Raw genomic sequence first — 20,234 nt, 5'->3', positions numbered from 1 at the left:
CAGCAGAGTGTGTCTAACCTACAGTAACAGCAGTGTGTGTGTCTAACCTACAGTAACAGCAGTGTGTGTGTCTAACCTGCAGTAACAGCAGTGTGTGTCTAACCTACAGTAACAGCAGAGTGTGTGTCTAACCTACAGTAACAGCAGTGTGTGTCTAACCTACAGTAACAGCAGAGTGTGTGTCTAACCTACAGTAACAGCAGTGTGTGTGTCTAACCTACAGTAACAGCAGTGTGTGTCTAACCTACAGTAACAGCAGAGTGTGTGTCTAACCTACAGTAACAGCAGAGTGTGTGTCTAACCTACAGTAACAGCAGAGTGTGTGTCTAACCTGCAGTAACAGCAGAGTGTGTGTCTAACCTACAGTAACAGCAGTGTGTGTGTCTAACCTACAGTAACAGCAGAGTGTGTCTAACCTACAGTAACATCAGAGTGTGTGTCTAACCTACAGTAACAGCAGAGTGTGTGTCTAACCTGCAGTAACAGCAGTGTGTGTGTCTAACCTACAGTAACAGCAGTGTGTGTGTCTAACCTACAGTAACAGCAGTGTGTGTCTAACCTACAGTAACAGCAGTGTGTGTCTAACCTGCAGTAACAGCAGAGTGTGTGTCTAACCTACAGTAACAGCAGTGTGTGTCTAACCTACAGTAACAGCAGAGTGTGTGTCTAACCTACAGTAACAGCAGTGTGTGTCTAACCTACAGTAACAGCAGAGTGTGTGTCTAACCTACAGTAACAGCAGTGTGTGTCTAACCTACAGTAACAGCAGAGTGTGTGTCTAACCTACAGTAACAGCAGAGTGTGTGTCTAACCTACAGTAACAGCAGAGTGTGTGTCTAACCTACAGTAACAGCAGTGTGTGTGTCTAACCTACAGTAACAGCAGTGTGTGTGTCTAACCTACAGTAACAGCAGTGTGTGTCTAACCTACAGTAACAGCAGTGTGTGTGTCTAACCTACAGTAACAGCAGAGTGTGTGTCTAACCTACAGTAACAGCAGAGTGTGTGTCTAACCTACAGTAACAGCAGAGTGTGTGTCTAACCTACAGTAAAAGCAGTGTGTGTCTAACCTACAGTAACAGCAGAGTGTGTGTCTAACCTACAGTAACAGCAGTGTGTGTCTAACCTACAGTAACAGCAGAGTGTGTGTCTAACCTACAGTAAAAGCAGTGTGTGTGTCTAACCTACAGTAACAGCAGTGTGTGTGTCTAACCTACAGTAACAGCAGTGTGTGTGTCTAACCTGCAGTAACAGCCGTGTGAGGTTGTCTGGGATCATAAGGACATTTCCCCTTCCCATTCTCCATCTTCACTTTGTCACCACCTTCCTCCACTAGGACAAACGTCACTGGGTCCTGAACACACACAGTCTATATTCAGTAGTGTATGTGGACCAGTGGAGGCTGCTGAGGGGAGGACGGGTCATAATAATGGTTGGAACGGAGACAATGGAACGGCATCAAACACATGGAAACCATATGTTTGATGTATTTGATATGGTTCCACTGATTCCGCTCCAGCCATTACCACGAGCCTCGTCTCCCCATTTAAGGTCCCGCCTCCTGTGACGTGAACATCATGTGTGTAAGCCTGTCAACTAAATACATGAACTGAATGAATAACATGTGTTTCACCACAACAGTTAAAGAGCATCTAGCAGGTGTATCATAATAATAATAATATTATAGGTGTAGAGTATAATAATAATATTATAGGTGTAGAGTATCATAATAATAATAATATTATAGGTGTAGAGTATCATAATAATAATAATATTATAGGTGTAGAGTATAATAATAATATTATAGGTGTAGAGTATAATAATAATATAGGTGTAGAGTATAATAATAATATAGGTGTAGAGTATCATAATAATATTATAGGTGTAGAGTATAATAATATTATAGGTGTAGAGTATAATAATAATAATAATATAGGTGTAGAGTATAATAATAATATTATAGGTGTAGAGTATCATAATAATAATATTATAGGTGTAGAGTATAATAATAATATTATAGGTGTAGAGTATAATAATAATATAGGTGTAGAGTATAATAATAATATTATAGGTGTAGAGTATAATAATAATATAGGTGTAGAGTATAATAATAATATTATAGGTGTAGAGTATAATAATATTATATGTGTAGAGTATAATAATAATATAGGTGTAGAGTATAATAATAATAATGATAATATAGGTGTAGAGTATAATAATAATAATGATAATATAGGTGTAGAGTATAATAATAATGATAATATAGGTGTAGAGTATAATAATAATAATATTATAGGTGTAGAGTATAATAATAATATTATAGGTGTAGAGTATCATAATAATATAGGTGTAGAGTATAATAATAATATAGGTGTAGAGTATAATAATAATATTATAGGTGTAGAGTATAATAATAATATAGGTGTAGAGTATAATAATAATATTATAGGTGTAGAGTATAATAATAATATAGGTGTAGAGTATAATAATAATATTATAGGTGTAGAGTATAATAATAATATTATATGTGTAGAGTATAATAATAATATAGGTGTAGAGTATAATAATAATATTATAGGTGTAGAGTATAATAATAATATAGGTGTAGAGTATAATAATAATATTATAGGTGTAGAGTATAATAATAATATAGGTGTAGAGTATAATAATAATATTATAGGTGTAGAGTATAATAATAATATAGGTGTAGAGTATAATAATAATATTATAGGTGTAGAGTATAATAATAATATTATAGGTGTAGAGTATAATAATAATATTATAGGTGTAGAGTATAATAATATTATAGGTGTAGAGTATAATAATAATATAGGTGTAGAGTATAATAATAATATTATAGGTGTAGAGTATAATAATAATATAGGTGTAGAGTATAATAATAATATTATAGGTGTAGAGTATAATAATAATATAGGTGTAGAGTATAATAATAATATTATAGGTGTAGAGTATAATAATAATATAGGTGTAAGTATAAATAATAATATTATAGGTGTAGAGTATAATAATAATATAGGTGTAGAGTATAATAATAATATTATATAGTATAATAATAATATAGGTGTAGAGTATAATAATAATATAGGTGTAGAGTATAATAATAATATTATAGGTGTAGAGTATAATAATAATATAGGTGTAGAGTATAATAATAATATTATAGGTGTAGAGTATAATAATAATATAGGTGTAGAGTATAATAATAATATTATAGGTGTAGAGTATAATAATAATATAGGTGTAGAGTATAATAATAATATTATAGGTGTAGAGTATAATAATAATATTATAGGTGTAGAGTATAATAATAATATTATAGGTGTAGAGTATAATAATAATTATAGGTGTAGAGTATAATAATAATAATAATATAGGTGTAGAGTATAATAATAATATTATAGGTGTAGAGTATAATAATATTATAGGTGTAGAGTATAATAATAATATAGGTGTAGAGTATAATAATAATATTATAGGTGTAGAGTATAATAATAATATAGGTGTAGAGTATAATAATAATATTATAGGTGTAGAGTATAATAATATTATATGTGTAGAGTATAATAATAATATAGGTGTAGAGTATAATAATAATATGATAATATAGGTGTAGAGTATAATATAATAATAATAATATAGGTGTAGAGTATAATAATAATGATAATATAGGTGTAGAGTATATAATAATAATATTATAGGTGTAGAGTATAATAATAATATTATAGGTGTAGAGTATCATAATAATATAGGTGTAGAGTATAATAATAATATAGGTGTAGAGTATCATAATAATATTATAGGTGTAGAGTATATAATAATATTATAGGTGTAGAGTATCATAATAATAATAATAATATAGGTGTAGAGTATAATAATAATATTATAGGTGTAGAGTATATAATAATAATATTATAGGTGTAGAGTATAATAATAATATTATAGGTGTAGAGTATCATAATAATATAGGTGTAGAGTATAATAATAATATTATAGGTGTAGAGTATAATAATAATATAGGTGTAGAGTATAATAATAATATTATAGGTGTAGAGTATAATAATATTATATGTGTAGAGTATAATAATAATATAGGTGTAGAGTATAATAATAATAATGATAATATAGGTGTAGGGTATAATAATAATAATATAGGTGTAGAGTATAATAATAATAATAATATAGGTGTAGAGTATAATAATAATAATATTATAGGTGTAGAGTATAATAATAATAATAATATAGGTGTAGAGTATAATAATAATAATAATATTATAGGTGTAGAGTATAATTATAATAATATTATTATAGGTGTAGAGTATAATTATAATAATATTATTATAGGTGTAGAGTATAATTATAATAATATTATTATAGGTGTAGAGTATAATTATAATAATATTATTATAGGTGTAGAGTATAATAATAATAATATTATTATAGGTGTAGAGTATAATTCTAATAATATTATTATAGGTGTAGAGTATAATTCTAATAATATTATAGGTGTAGAGTATAAAAATAATATAGGTGTAGAGTATAATAATAATATTATAGGTGTAGAGTATAATAATAATAATAATATATGTGTAGAGTATAATAATAATATTATAGGTGTAGAGTATAAAAATAATATAGGTGTAGAGTATAATAATAATAATAATATAGGTGTAGAGTATAATAATAATAATAATATAGGTGTAGAGTATAATAATAATAATATTATATGTGTAGAGTATAATAATAATATAGGTGTAAAGTATAATAATAATATTATACGTGTAGAGTATAATAATATTATAGGTGTAGAGTATAATAATAATAGTAATATGGGTGTAGAGTATAATAATAATATAGGTGTAGAGTATAATAATAATATTATATGTGTAGAGTATAATAATAATAGTAATATAGGTGTAGAGTATAATAATAATATAGGTGTAAAGTATAATAATAATATTATACGTGTAGAGTATAATAATAATAATAATATGGGTGTAGAGTATAATAATATAGGTGTAGAGTATAATAATAATATTATATGTGTAGAGTATAATAATAATAATATTATACGTGTAGAGTATAATAATAATAATAATATGGGTGTAGAGTATAATAATATAGGTGTAGAGTATAATAATAATATTATATGTGTAGAGTATAATAATATTATTATATGTGTAGAGTATAATAATAATATAGGTGTAGAGTATAATAATAATATATGTGTAGAGTATAATAATAATATAGGTGTAGAGAACAATAATAATATTATAGGTGTAGAGTATAATAATAATATTATATGTGTAGAGAACAATAATATTATAGGTGTAGAGTATAATAATAATATAGGTGTAGAGTATAATAATAATATAGGTGTAGAGTATCATAATAATATAGGTGTAGAGTATAATAATATTATAGGTGTAGAGTATAATAATATTATAGGTGTAGAGTATCATAATAATATAGGTGTAGAGTATAATAATATTATAGGTGTAGAGTATAATAATATTATAGGTGTAGAGTATTATAATGTGGTCCTTCTGTAGCTCAGTTGGTAGAGCATGGCGCTTGTAACGCCAGGATAGTGGGTTCGATTCCCGGGACCACCCATACGTACAATGTATGCACACATGACTGTAAGTCGCTTTGGATAAAAGCGTCTGCTAAATGGCATATATATATATATATATATATATAATATAGGTATAGAATGTAATAATAACAAAAATAATATAGGTGTAGAGTATAATAATAATAATAATAATAATATAGGTGTAGAGTATAATAATAATAATGATAATATAGGTGTAGAGTATAATAATAATAATGATAATATAGGTGTAGAGTATAATAATAATAATGATAATATAGGTGTAGAGTATAATAATAATATAGGTGTAGAGTATAATAATAATATAGGTGTAGAGTATCATAATAATAATAATGATAATATAGGTGTAGAGTATCATAATAATAATAATGATAATATAGGTGTAGAGTATAATAATAATAATGATAATATAGGTGTAGAGTATAATAATAATAATGATAATATAGGTGTAGAGTATAATAATAATAATGATAATATAGGTGTAGAGTATAATAATAATAATGATAATATAGGTGTAGAGTATAATAATAATAATGATAATATAGGTGTAGAGTATAATAATAATAATGATAATATAGGTGTAGAGTATAATAATAATATAGGTGTAGAGTATCATAATAGTAATGAAAATATAGGTGTAGAGTATAATAATAATAATGATAATATAGGTGTCTAGTATAATAATAATAATGATAATATAGGTGTAGAGTATAATAATAATAATGATAATATAGGTGTAGAGTATAATAATAATATAGGTGTAGAGTATCATAATAGTAATGAAAATATAGGTGTAGAGTATAATAATAATAATGATAATATAGGTGTAGAGTATAATAATAATAATGATAATATAGGTGTAGAGTATAATAATAATAATGATAATATAGGTGTAGAGTATAATAATAATATAGGTGTAGAGTATCATAATAGTAATGAAAATATAGGTGTAGAGTATAATAATAATAATGATAATATAGGTGTAGAGTATAATAATAATAATGATAATATAGGTGTAGAGTATAATAATAATATAGGTGTAGAGTATCATAATAGTAATGAAAATATAGGTGTAGAGTATAATAATAATAATGATAATATAGGTGTCTAGTATAATAATAATAATGATAATATAGGTGTAGAGTATAATAATAATAATGATAATATAGGTGTAGAGTATGAGAAGAGACAGAGAGACAACGTGACTGACTATGAAAGCACACTTGGGATTGTAGGCGTAGGAGCCACAGACGTAGATCCTTCCATCCTTCAGAACCTCCAGCAGACAGATGTAGTTATAACAGTCATCCTGTAGAGGGAGACAAAGAAACATGTCTCAAACAGCATCCTATTCTCCCCTATAGGCCCTGGTCAAAAGTGGTGCACTGAATAGGGGACTAGGGTGCCATTTAAGATTAGCAGAGGGGGAAAACAGAAGCCTGTTTGTATCTCTAATTCTTTACGATCTATGGAGCAAAGAACCACCCTTGCTGTCTCTGGCTGGTTGGTTCCCCTCTCTCCACTGGGATTCTCTGCCTCAAACCCTATTACAGAGCCTGAGTCACTGACTTACTGGTGCTCTTCCATGCCGTCCCTAGGAGGGGTGCATCACTTGAGTGGGTAGAGTCACTGACGTGATCTTCCTGTCTGGGTTGGCGCCCCCCCTTGGGTTGTGCCGTGGCGGAGATCTTTGTGGGCTATACTCAGCCTTGTCTCAGGATGGTAAATTGGTGGTTGAAGATATTCCTCTAGTGGTGTGGGGGCTGTGCTTTGGCAAAGTGGGTGGGGTTATATCCTGCCTGTTTGGCCCTGTCCGGGGGTATCATCGGATGGGGCCACAGTGTCTCCAGACCCCTCCTGTCTCAGCCTCCAGTATTTATGCTGCAGTAGTTTATGTGTCGGGGGCTAGGGTCAGTCTGTTATATCTGGAGTACTTCTCCTGTCTTATCCGGTGTCCTGTGTGAATTTAAGTATGCTCTCTCCAATTCTCTCTTTCTTTCTTTCTCTCGGAGGACCTGAGCCCTCGGACCATGCCTCAGGACTACCTGGCATGATGACTCCTTGCTGTCCCCAGTCCACCTGGCCGTGCTGCTGCTCCAGTTTCAACTGTTCTGCCTGCGGCTATGGAACCCTGACCTGTTCACTGGACGTGCTACCTGTCCCAGACCTGCTGTTTTCAACTCTCTAGAGACAGCAGGAGTGGTAGAGATACTCTTAATGATCGGCTATGAAAAGCCAACTGACATTAACTCCTGATGTGCTGACTTGCTGCACCCTCGACAACTACTGTGATTATTATTATTTGACCATGCTGGTCATTTATGAACATTTGAACATCTTGGCCATGTTCTGTTATAATCTCCACCCGGCACAGCCAGAAGAGGGCTGACCACCCCTCATAGCCTCTCTCGGTTTCATCCTTGGTTTTGGCCTTTCTAGGGAGTTTTCCTAGCCACTGTGCTTCTACACCTGCATTGCTTGCTGTTTGGGGTTTTAGGCTGGGTTTCTGTACAGCACTTTGAGATATCAGCTGATGTAAGAAGGGCTATATAAATAATTTTGATTTGATTTGATATGATATGCGGAAACAGTTCAAGTGCCCTGGGATAAGGAATATTTTGGGGATTTTCAAGTCCCTGATTGCCTTTTAGTTTAAGCTAGGCTGAAGTGCATTTGGCAACTCCTTCTTACAACAGGGCCATAACAGAGCAGGATAAAGTTGCCTCTAGACACAGATCTCAGGTCAGTTTACATTCCTTACCATAATGGCTAAGGTTAGGATTTGGGGTAGATAACATGATCCTAGATCAGGAGAACCTGGCTCTAAACAGATCAATAAAATATGGTTATAATCAGAAGTACAATGCAGGGTTTCTCAACTCAGGTGGCAGGAACACAATGTGTACAGGCCAAGGTTGGTTTTCATATGACTCCCATTGAATAAATGGTAGTGAAGAACTCTAACTCCCGGACTATTTAAGGTAAGTCATGCTTCTGTTTATCAGTCTTTGAAGATGACCAGATACAAAGTGAAAAGTCATCTGAAAGCCAAACATACAGGATGTGATGTGTTGTTGACAGGAAGCTGAAGAGTCAGTAAAGCAATCGTTATGGTAACGGTATCATACATCATGCCATAGGTGAGTATGACAAAAGGCAAAGGTGATGGGTGTGAAGCATGGCATCTCACCGACACCTTTAACCACGTACATACACTACAGAGCAGCACACAGACACACACACACACACACAGACACACACAGACACGCACACACACACCCAGACACACAGTTTTCGTGCCACTTAAAACACAGATCAAGAGCACCCCACGTTGCTCACCACTCTCTTGCCTTTACCCATACAGGACTTCCTCTCCTCTTCTGTTGCCTCCCACTTAATCTGCAGAGACAGAAGTCAAAGAGAGAACACACAAACACATACAGTTACATCCCACAGTTAAACAGGTTGAGCCCAGTACTGGACTAAAAAGCAGTGTCAGTGGAGAATCTCTATTGAGAAAGTTGTCCAGGACTAGGTTTAATCAATGTCTGGCATAGTGTGTTTGTCCCAGGTAAGACGTAGGTTTTTCTATGGTTTTGTGTTCATGAATACTCCCATCATGAACACACCAAAATATATACACACTCGTTTCACTGCCAGTTAGCTAAGATCAAGAGTGGAAATATGCACAGATAACCGTGCACACACAGACAGTCAAGTGAAGAAGTCTCCCCCTCCCATCTCTCTGTCGCTCCCATCTCTCTGTACCTCCTTCTCTTATCTCCCTGTCCCTCCTTCCCTCCCTCCCATCTCCCTGTCCCTCCCCCTCACCCCCCTGTCCCTCCTTCCCTCCCTCCCTCCACCTCTTATCTCCCTGTCCCTCCCTCCGCCCTCTTATCTCCCTGTCCCTCCCTCCACCCCCTCCCTGTCCCTCCCTCCGCCCTCTTATCTCCCTGTCCCCTCTCCGCCCTCTTATCTCCCTGTCCCTCCTCCGCCCTCTTATCTCCCTGTCCCTCCTCCGCCCTCTTATCTCCCTGTCCCTCCCTCCGCCCTCTTATCTCCCTGTCCCTCCCTCCGCCCTCTTATCTCCCTCCCCCTGCCCTCTTATCTCCCTGTCCCTCCTCCGCCCTCTTATCTCCCTGTCCCTCCCCTTATCTCCTGTCCCTCCCTCCACCCTCTTATCTCCCTGTCCCCCTCTCCCTGTCCCTCTTATCTCCCTGTCCCTCCCTCCGCCCTCTTATCTCCCTGTCCCTCCCTCCGCCCTCTTATCTCCCTGTCCCTCCCTCTGCCCTCTTATCTCTCTGTCCCTCCTTCCCTCCCTCCCATCTCCCTGTCCCTCCCCCCCATCTCCCTATCCCTCCCTGCCCTCTTATCTCCCTGTCCCTCCCTCCGCCCTCTTATCTCCCTGTCCCTGTCCCTCCCTCCTTATCTCCCTGTCCCTCCCTCTGCCCCCTCTTATCTCCCTGTCCCTCCCCCCATCTCCCTGTCCCTCCCCCTCTTATCTCCCTGTCCCTCCCTCCACCCTCTTATCTCCCTGTCCCTCCCTCCCCCTCTTATCTCCCTGTCCCTCCCTCTCTTATCTCCCTGTCCCTCCCTCCCCCTCTTATCTCCCTGTCCCTCCCTCCGCCCTCTTATCTCCCTGTCCCTCCCTGCCCTCTTATCTCTCTGTCCCTCCCATCTCCCTGTCCCTCCCATCTCCCTGTCCCTCCCTCCCCTCTTATCTCCCTGTCCCTCCCTCCGCCCTCTTATCTCCCTGTCCCTCCCTCCACCCTCTTATCTCCCTGTCCCTCCCTCCCCCTCTTATCTCCCTGTCCCTCCCCCTCTTATCTCCCTGTCCCTCCCTCCGCCCTCTTATCTCCCTGTCCCTCCCTGCCCTCTTATCTCCTGTCCCTCCTCCCTTATCTCCCTCCCTCCCCCCATCTCCCTCCCTCCCCTCTTATCTCCCTGTCCTCCCTGCTCTCTTATCTCCCTCTCCCTCCCTCCCCTCTTATGTCCTTGTCCCTTGTCCCTCCCCCATCTCTTCTCCCTTTCTCTCTCACTGATGGGTGTTTCCAGGTGAGGTTGGAGGTGTGCAGTGCCAGAATGGAGCCTCTGGCTCCCAGGTAGAGTGTCTCAGAGCTGGGGTCTTGCAGGAGGACGCTGGCGTTGGACACCCCCAGAACTGCACCTAACCCTGAGGAGAACAGGACATAACATTAGGGATGTGCCCCAAATGGCTATTTCCTACAGTGCACTACTTTGGACCAGGGCTCCGTAATATATAGACTCTCCTGCTCCGCCCCATTTATTTGCCTTTGACCTTTGAGTGAATGTGCAAAGGATGAGACTGACTTACAGGGACTTTTACGGAACCATTTCTAAGCATCAGTAATTGTGTCACTTCCTCTACTGAGAAATACTCTTGTGGTTTGTCGGCTGCTACCCAGAGCTGGGGTGCAATAATTAGTACAAACAACAAAAAATGGTTTCTATTGGACAAATTCATTTAGGTCCATCCCCATTTCATTCCGTTTAAGAAATGTTTTGCAACAGAATCAGCATAATAAATAAACCCCTACTCACCAGTCACTCAATGCTGATTTAGGTAGACAATTGTGGGGCTAAACTCTCCTTTGCGTTTGCTATTTAGTCCGTGACATAGGCTCAATATGTGTCCGGTAAACTGCTCCTTGTTGCATTTGTGTGTTAACACACACACACACCACAAAGAGTGGGGCATCTTTAATCCACCATATTCTCTGTATCCATGAAAGCAGGCAAAACTAGGATAACACTGTAACCCCAGTCTATACTCACTCTGCATTATTCCAGGTACTTAGTGAAAACAGCAGTGAAATGACACGCCTGTCTTCAGTCATTTTATGCCTCCATCCTTCCCATCTGGTTAAATGTTGAATTAAGTAATTAACCTCTCCACTCCCAGATTAATAAATTACGCTACCAAAACCACACTGGGTGCTGATAATAGACTTCTTACAAATCTACTTGTTTGCTAGGCAACATCATTTGCATTGCTATGACTAATTTGATTGTAGCCTCCATAACGTTACCGTATCCATTAGGAATTGCTATACATTTTATTGCTATACATTTTGTATGTAGAGCGAGAGAGAGGCCGTTTGTCCAACTGTACTGTACTCACCTCCGTGAACATTGGGAATTGGTGTTTGACAACGAGATGAACCAGTTGTGAGCCACAAGATCACGGCCATAAAACAGGTGGTCCGCATGTTGAGAAGTGACATCAGGAAGAATGTCCGTTGATGACCGCGCGTCAGTTACGCATCATTAAAAGTGCGCTCGGGGCGTTCTGTCAAAAGTGGAGGACAGGGGGGAACGAAGCGCCTACAGAAACCAAGAAAACAAAAAAGTACGGTTCAAGTGTATCAAAATACGGCGTATTTTTTTATTCTCACCTACCTATTCGGTGTCCGATTTGGTGCTATTTCTAACACGGTATAATAGGCTACTTCGCCTCCTGGTGAGGTACAGTACAGTATGTAATAGAACTATTACAACGTGTTAAACCAGGAAGCGTTCAAATCTCTCTAAATCAAACGTCAATACACGCCCACAACCACAGAGGAGCCTGAAATATACAGTAGTAGGCCTATTAACGTTCACATATTCCCAGGTAAACAGCATTGAACTGAACAGTAGTCTGATTTATTGAGGGGCACAATTAAAAAAACACAAAAAAACTATCAATGCACAAAACAAATAGTGGAAGGAGAGTTACTGGATACACACCCATTATTGTTTTATTGAATCACATCAGTAAAACAAAGTAAATAAGGAAAAGGATGTGAGACTGAGCGGAAGTCATTGGTTTCTGTTGGGGAGGAGGCGGCGGCTAACACTGTTTGAAAACATTTACATCGACCACTGACAGACTTAAGGAAGATCTCTGTGGCTCTTTTCTCCCTCTCCCATGTCCATTACACTGGTGTGCAATATTGATATTCATAACACGTTATACAAAAGGTATTACATCATAAGAAAAAACAATGATTCTGTATGTGAAAACAAGTTCAATAAATAAAGTAAGTAGACAATAACATTGTGAAATGAGTGAATTTGTGTGTATTGGTCTGAATATCTCCTTCTGGGCGCAGATCAGAAGTAGTGAACCTTAAAGGGCCATTTCAGACACAACAGAGGATCCTAAATGAACCCCATGTTTTCATAGATGACCTCTGGTGACTGGCGTCCAGCAGTGGGCCTCCTGGTAGCCAAGGTCCTGGTAATGGTCAACGACGATGATGATGAGGAGGAAGAGGAGGCCAGTGAGGAAGGGGGGGATGATGATGATGGTGATGAAGAGCCTGGCTTGCAGACCTGGCTGTAAAGGTGGGCGAACGGGTCAGTGTTGGGGCCCTTGGCTGGGGTCCCCACACAAGGCTCACTATAGATGGGTTCCTCTTTGCCAGGTTCCTGCCCCCGCTGGTCCCGGCTCTGTTTCTGTTGTTGAGTCTTATCAGGTAGAGGACTCGCACGGTCGTACACCTCGGAGTAGACCGGCTCTGGCTTGTTGTCGTGGTGATAAGAGCAGGAAGAGGAAGTGGGCGGGGGGGGGTGGTGGTGGTGTAGATCTCGGGGGTGTGAGTGAGAGGATGTCTGCTGGGTCGGCGTACACTGGTTCCGTTCGGTTGACATGGTGATTGCGGGGGTGTAGAGGGATAGAGGGGGTGAGGGTGGAGGCTGTTGGGGGCGTCAGATAGGAGTTGAGGCTGGGGGCTTTGGGTTTAATACTGTCTGCTGGCTCAGAGTACGGACACTCCTCAGAGCCAATCAAATTAGGCGGCTGTGAGTACAAACACTGCTCTGAGCCAATAGCATTTGAAAATACTGGTTTAAAACTGTAGCTGCCCTCCAAAATGGTTGCACTATCTGGCAGTTTGGGCAGTGGGGAACGAGCACGAGGCATATTAGGGCTATGGTTAGCAACCACAGTGTCGCCCTCACATTCGTCCCCGGCGACGGCCTTCTGTTCCCGTATGGCGGCCTCGATGAGGCTGAAGATGTCGTCAGCTTGGCACGTCTCAAAGGTGAAGGTTCCGGGTCCAGAGTCACAGCGCCGGCCCGCCTCGATGTTGAACGTCAACTGTGGGAGAACCAAGAGGATACAATGATTTGAGGATACAATTCCCACAGGTGTTCACTGGAAAATTGCACAATTGAATGTGGGCACCAAACGTATTATAACCTGCGACCTTCTTGATTGGACACTGATGACCCTACAATGATCCTTAAGACACATCCTTTTTTGGAGCCACACTGCCCTAAAAAGGCCAAACACAGTAACTCTGTTGTAATGGCCAGGTATATTATCTGATTAGTGTGGGATTTACTTTCCTGACACAAGAACAGTTGATCAGAGCATATCATGAAGTACCAGAAATTGCTGTCTTTTTAGAGAGAAAAAGACTTAAGTCTGAATTTGCAGTCAAAAAAATGATGTAGTTACTGCGTTTTGCCTTTGTAGAGCAGCATAGTACCGTACTGTGACGGCCTTGAAATTAGACACTAGAGAGTAGCATTAGATTAAAACTAGTAACAGATTAGGAATCTAATTCTATGGCTCAATGAGATTCTAAATTCCATGGTTCTACTGACCTTGTCTCTGCCATAGTACCGTACTGTGACGGCCTTGAAATTAGACACTAGAGAGTAGCATTAGATTAAAACTAGTAACAGATTAGGAATCTAATTCTATGGCTCAATGAGATTCTAAATTCCATGGTTCTACTGACCTTGTCTCTGCCATAGTACCGTACTGTGACGGCCTTGAAATTAGACACTAGAGAGTAGCATTAGATTAAAACTAGTAACAGATTAGGAATCTAATTCTATGGCTCAATGAGATTCTAAATTCCATGGTTCTACTGACCTTGTCTCTGCCATAGCGTCGTATCAGCCGATAGGGCCAGTCCTGCAAACTCTTCCTGGTCTCCGCCTCCTTAAGGACCAACCCCTCCTGGGCCACTTGCAGCCAATAGTACTCCCCCTGGAGGCCGCAGCGCATCGCTACATCCGTCTGCTTCACACCCACCCTGAACTCACTAACTGAGGGGAGAGAGAAGGGAGAGTGGCGGTCATGACCGAAGCACTATGGACGGTGTTCATTTCTATTTCTGGTTTTATATTTTGTGTTTATCTTTCCTTTGTTCGTAGTAATATCATTGAAAAGAAGAACCTGTTCCAAGACAGCAGTAATCATACGCCCATTAGACATTAAACAGACAGAAGAATGGCTGTTCGTTATAGTTTGTGTGGCCACTAGGATATCTGATGTGCTTCTCACCTTCCTCCCTGGAGACGTAGATCTGGTTGTCCTCCATCTGAATTTGCGGCTGCTGACCAGTGGAGCCTCCCTGGGAGACAAGACATGTATTTACATTAGACAGAGAGAACTGTCCTCACAGATTCCTACACTCTTAGAAAAAAAGGTGCCATCTAGAACCTTAAAAGGGTTCTTCGGCTGTCCCCAAAGGAGAACCCTTTTGGCTTCCATGTAGAACCCTTTCTACAGAGGTTTATACAGGGAACAAAACAGGTTTCTCCTATGGGGTCAGCAGAAGAGCCATTTTACAACCTATTTTCTAAGAGTCTACACATCCTCTATATAATAACCGTTTGGTGATGAAAAGAGTTTAATGATAAAGAGACCAGTGAATAATGGCGTTTGCTGTTAGCCTTGTACCAATACCGAGACAAATTCCTAATTCAGCGTTGTTGAATGCTAATAAAGTATAATTCTACTTCGATCTGTAACTGTCAAAATGTTGAATTGAGACTGATCCATAACAGTCACAAGACAACAACAGAAGCTGCTATTCTCACCTGGAAGGCGAGGTCACACATCCTCTCCACCCACTCCACGCAGTCGTCCTTATCCGCTGCGAAGACGTACCTCCTGCCGTCGGTCTCCACACAGAAGGCGGCCATGTTGTCTTTGGGGCAGGCCTCAGCGTGTGGGGGCAGCCTCAGGACCCTGATCACCTACATTTACATTTTACTCCATTAGCAGACACTCTTATCCAGAGACTGTAAAAAATGTGACTTGGTGCGTCTCTGCTTGGCACTCAGCATTAAAGAGATAGAGCTTGCACAAGCCTTACCCCGATCTAACAGCTCATAGGAGCAGGGGCCTATCTCTTGTTTCTGTAGCATGAGCCAGTTTGATGTAAAAGTATGCCCTCTGGACAGGACGCTAGTTTCTCGCAGGGCCTTAGGCTTGTCCATATCCTGAGCCAATTATAGTGCATTCAACTAAGTTAGGTAAGACAACCACATACTGTATAACAGTCAGTGCCAGTAAAAAATAAATCCTCAATAATGCAGCTAATCAAAGTCAGTGCTAGTAAGGAAGACAAGTACAGCAGTAAGGTTGACCTCTGACAGGCGGATCACCCTCTTCTCCTTAACTTTGTCCTGGTGCTTCCAGACCCCAGAGGGACCGGCCCGCTCTCCTCCCCCCACTTCCTGGCGCTCTAGCCTGGCTACACCGCAGCGGCTGGAGGGGTAGAGAGTCAGCCAATGCTGCTTCCACTTCTGGAGGGAGGGCGGAGGGAGGGAAGAAAGGGGATGAGGGAAGAGAGGGAAGACAGAAATAATGGGGAGAAAAAGAGAAAGGCCAAGAGAATGGGAGAAAAATTTGTGGGTGAGAAAAATAAATTTAAAAAAAAAAAAGTGAGTATCTAGTTTTCCCATTTCGCCCACAACACATTAGTCAAATGACAGACTCAGAATATCACCCCCCCACACTTTCTCCAGCACATCTGCCTATTTTTAAATAAAGGTGCAGTGGTAGATGAGGTATGTGTGCTCAGGTACAGTATGCGTTGTTTTACGTGTGCCTAGCCATGTTTAAAATTACATCCCAAATGGCACCCTATCCCCTACATAGTGCACTAGTTTTGACCAGAGATCCTGTGAGTCCTGGTCAAAAGTAGTACACTGAAAAGGGAATAGGGTGCCATTTGGGACACATTGTGTTGGAATGTGCATGAGGAAACTGTAAGCAGTACTGTGTCTGGGCACGCATGTGAGGATCCGTTCCCCCTCACACCTTTACACACGCATCATTACCAACGTAGCCTGTCTCTGCAAAAAGACTTCAACATGTCGGCTACAGTAAATGTCCTCGTATACTGCAATCATATACTTTAAAATGTCAAGTGGAATTGGTAGAGGGATTAGATGGCTGTCATACACAGTACATAGAGTAAACAAGGGGGTGGGAGTTTACATGATAACAGCAATAGCCAATATCAAAACACTCGAAATAAACAAAATAAAAACGTACATTACAAGACTGTTATAAAGCTGCATTCAAAATCTAAATAAATACAATATGTTCCAATTGACTTTTATTGTCATTCCACAAAAACAAGCTAGATAAGGTACCAGGATGTGTACAATTAAGTGAGCTAAATAAAGTTAAATAAAGTTACGTGCTTACCTTTCCTACATTTCTGTGTTGAAGGTAAACTTGTCCTGCTTTCACATGAGTGTCCATTATGTTCAAAGCGTCTCTCGGCATTCAACTGAACTTTAACCGATAACTTGGATTTGACTGTGATATATGTTAGTTTACGGTATCCCAATCCTACACTTGTGATTTCAGTACCGTCAAAACTCTCCCCTGACAAATGTAGGTGTGTTTTTCTTTCGTTACGTCAGAGGCTAAACCTATGGTGAAATTATGACCGCGTCCACACCTTTCTCACCGCCCCAGGCTACTACGTCTGGTCCAGGGGTTAATGCACGTTCCTCTAACTACCTGAATCGACAAAAGACCAACCCTTGTGATGTCATACAATGAACAATTGCCTACACAGAGAACCATACAGTGAATAAGACGTGTATTGTGAAGACTGAAGGAAGTGAAACCGCCCATTCATGGTTGATTTTATTACGATGTTTGAATTGTTCATTGTTCTTTCATTTATGACCAATGTTTTTAGAACGGCTACGAATATTATTTTGGGACGCTGTGACATCGCCCTATTTATGATATCGCTGCGTAACTAAGGAATCGATAGAAGTATATTATGTTGCCTCAAACGTTCCAACGTTCTATGGAACATAGACTATTATGGGTTTTCCAACACACATTTAGCCACTGTCTCACGTAGCCTGTTTTAGTTTTGCTAGGCTTGACCCCGATTTATCCTTGACGAATGACCATCTTAAATATCAGGGAACAAAGAGCAATTGAATGCACTCTTTAAGGCACATTCAGGTATGTCTAGTACGGGTTTATCATTGCCATATTTGACCATTTTCATAACATAAACATTAGGCTATTCAACTAGTAAGAATAGGTCATTAATGAGATTGTCTCATAATGTTTACTAGAATGAAAACTTTTCACTGATGCTCTTGGTTGGTTAAAGGTGAGGGTTCATCCATCTCTCCACTCTTCTCTCCTCCAGTCTCGGGGCCCTCAGGCCAGAGTGGGGCAGTAAAGCACCTATGGGGCTGACTACAAGCCCCCAGTGATCGACACCTCAGGCTGTTCAGGCTGCATGCAGAGCCGTCTTGCACCACACATCAGAAGGTACAACTAACTCGCTCTGTCTCTCCCTCTCTCTCTCTCACACACACACCAACACTTTCCACTTGTATACTAATACCATACGCTCTAAAAGGAAAGGGCTCCTGGAGTATCCTTTAGGGATTCTTCAAATTGAAACTGTGGGGGAGCCCAAGTTCATTGAAGAACCCTCTAAAAGGGTTCTTCAAGTAACTCCTTTTAAAGTATCCTCAAATAACCTTTTGGTGTACCCCCTATTTTATAAAATGTATTATTAATCATCAGCATAACAATAACACAATATTTTAATTGTCAGTGTTTATTATGATTTTAGTAGCAAAGCAGAATTCACTCATCTCAATCTGAGGTAAACTCTAGCAGAGCTCCAAGTCACATGGGTTTATCCTCTGGCCTGTTGATGTTCAATTACTGTGTTAAGGTTCTCTGTATCCACAGGCAGAATGATTTTAGTAGCAAAGCAGAATTCACTCATCTCAATCTGAGGTAAACTCCCAGCAGAGCTCCAAGTCACATGGGTTTATCCTCCTTTGTCCTTGTCTGTCTGTCTGTCTGTCTGTCTGTCTGTCTGTCTGTCTGTCTGTCTGTCTGTCTGTCTGTCTGTCTGTCTGTCTGTCTGTCTGTCTGTCTGTCTGTCTGTCTGTCTGTCTGTCTGTCTGTCTGTCTGTCTGTCTGTCTGTCTGTCTGTCTGTCTGTCTGTCTGTCTGTCTGTCTGTCTGTCTGTCTGTCTGTCTGTCTTCCTATCTATCTGTCTTCCTATCTGTGTGTCTGTCTGTCTTTCTGCCTGCCTGCCTGCCTGTCTATCTGTCTTCCTATCTGTGTGTCTGTCTGTCTTTCTGCCTGCCTGTCTATCTGTCTTCCTATCTGTGTGTCTGTCTTTCTGCCTGCCTGCCTGTCTGTCTTCCTATCTGTGTGTCTTTCTGCCTCTGCCTGCCTATCTGTCTTCTATCTGTCTGTCCTATCTGTGTCCTGTCTGTCTGTCTTCCTATCTGTGTGTCCGTCTGTCTATCTGTCTTCCTATCTGTGTGTCCGTCTGTCTATCTGTCTTCCTATCTGTGTGTCCGTCTGTCTATCTGTCTTCCTATCTGTGTGTCCGTCTGTCTATCTGTCTTCCTATCTGTGTGTCCGTCTGTCTATCTGTCTTCCTATCTGTGTGTCCGTCTGTCTATCTGTCTTCCTATCTGTGTGTCCGTCTGTCTGTCTGTCTTCCTATCTGTGTGTCTGTCTGTCTATCTGTCTTCCTGTCTGTCTGTCTGTCTGTCTGTCTGTCCTGTCCGTCTGTCTCCGTCCTATCTGTGTGTCTGTCTTTCTCCGTCTGTCCTGTCTGTCCGTCTGTCTGTCTGTCTTTCTGTCTGTCTTCCTATCTGTCTGTCTGCTATCTGTGTCTGCCTGTCTATCTGTCTGCCTGTCTGTCTGTCTGTCTGTCAGTTGGCGGATATGTCTGGTCTGCTCAGTACTACAGACAGTGTCTGTCTGTCCAGACCATTACCAACAGGCCCACAGAACCCCGCCTTTTCCTTCACTCAGGTGAGTCCCTCAGCCACAAGAACTAACTTACTTGTCTTACCTGTCCCTAGATTGGCATACCTTAGGGGCATTTCATGGTAGATGTATTGATATTATCTTAGTCAGTCTCAAACCTCTCTCTCTCCCCTCCTCTCACCCTCTCTGCCTCTCTTCCATCCCCCTCTGTCTCTCTCCACCTCTCACCCTCTCTCTGTCTCTCCCCTCTCCCTCTCCACCTCTCACCTCTCTCTGTCTCTCCCTCTCCCGTCTCTCTCATCCTCGCTCTCTCACCCTCTCTCTCTCCACCTCTCTCCCCTCTCTCTCAACCTCTCTCTGTCTCTCTTCTCTCCATCTCCCCTCTCTCTCTCTCTCTCCACCTCTCTCATCCTCTCTCTCTGTCTCTCCATCGTGTCTCTCTACAGAAGGGGAGAACAGTGAGGGCAGCTATGTTGGACAGTGAGAATGTCAGTAAGATCCAAGTAGAAAGGACAGCTCCTCCAGATAAGGGGCAGAGCCAGATACCACCACAGTGTTC

At 40.0% G+C, this 20,234-nt stretch overlaps 2 protein-coding genes across 8 annotated transcripts in view; both read right to left on the bottom strand.

Annotated features, from left to right (window-relative positions):
* LOC124021228 (semaphorin-4F-like) overlaps positions 1-12,167 on the bottom strand; it is a 49,928-nt gene extending 37,761 nt beyond the window's left edge. For 2 of the 5 annotated variants that reach the window (XM_046336577.1, XM_046336575.1), the window contains exons 1-5: positions 11,777-12,167; positions 10,674-10,807; positions 8,974-9,033; positions 6,845-6,943; positions 1,242-1,353 (exon numbers count right to left, since the gene is read on the bottom strand). In XM_046336577.1, coding sequence (XP_046192533.1) covers positions 1,242-1,353; positions 6,845-6,943; positions 8,974-9,033; positions 10,674-10,807; positions 11,777-11,879 — 508 coding nt within the window. In that variant the 5' untranslated portion in view covers positions 11,880-12,167. The remainder of the gene's footprint in view (positions 1-1,241; positions 1,354-6,844; positions 6,944-8,973; positions 9,034-10,673; positions 10,808-11,776) is intronic. The other 3 variants (XM_046336576.1, XM_046336579.1, XM_046336578.1) reach the window with 3 other exon arrangements.
* A 206-nt stretch (positions 12,168-12,373) lies between these two features.
* LOC124021227 (docking protein 1-like) lies at positions 12,374-17,240 on the bottom strand. 3 transcript variants are annotated; one of them, XM_046336574.1, is made up of 6 exons: positions 17,099-17,240; positions 15,756-16,188; positions 15,478-15,636; positions 14,939-15,008; positions 14,525-14,700; positions 12,374-13,738 (listed from the first exon to the last, which is right to left on the bottom strand). In XM_046336574.1, the coding sequence occupies exons 3-6, from the start codon at positions 15,580-15,582 to the stop codon at positions 13,112-13,114; spliced, it is 978 nt and encodes a 325-aa protein (XP_046192530.1). In that variant the 5' UTR covers positions 15,583-15,636; positions 15,756-16,188; positions 17,099-17,240; the 3' UTR covers positions 12,374-13,111. The 3 variants fall into 3 exon arrangements, with proteins under 3 accessions (XP_046192530.1, XP_046192528.1, XP_046192529.1); XM_046336572.1 differs by having other exon boundaries at positions 16,015-16,188; XM_046336573.1 differs by having other exon boundaries at positions 16,030-16,188.
* Between the last annotated feature and the right edge of the window lie 2,994 nt (positions 17,241-20,234).

This window comes from Oncorhynchus gorbuscha, unplaced genomic scaffold (genome assembly GCF_021184085.1).
Source record: "Oncorhynchus gorbuscha isolate QuinsamMale2020 ecotype Even-year unplaced genomic scaffold, OgorEven_v1.0 Un_scaffold_1093, whole genome shotgun sequence".
NCBI classification, from domain to species: Eukaryota; Metazoa; Chordata; class Actinopteri; order Salmoniformes; family Salmonidae; genus Oncorhynchus; species Oncorhynchus gorbuscha.
Note: the sequence above shows the minus strand (reverse complement) of the source record. Positions and strands in the feature narration are given on the sequence as shown.

Coding starts and splice junctions, on each gene's coding strand:
- LOC124021227 (XM_046336572.1), bottom strand. CDS start 17,179: ATGCCGAGAGACGCTTTGAACATAATGGACACTCATGTGAAAGCAGGA. Junction 16,189..17,098: donor AACACAGAAATGTAGGAAAG/GTAAGCACGTAA, acceptor CCCTCCCTCCAG/AAGTGGAAGCAGCATTGGCT. Junction 14,701..14,938: donor CTACGTCTCCAGGGAGGAAG/GTGAGAAGCACA, acceptor CTCTCCCCTCAG/TTAGTGAGTTCAGGGTGGGT.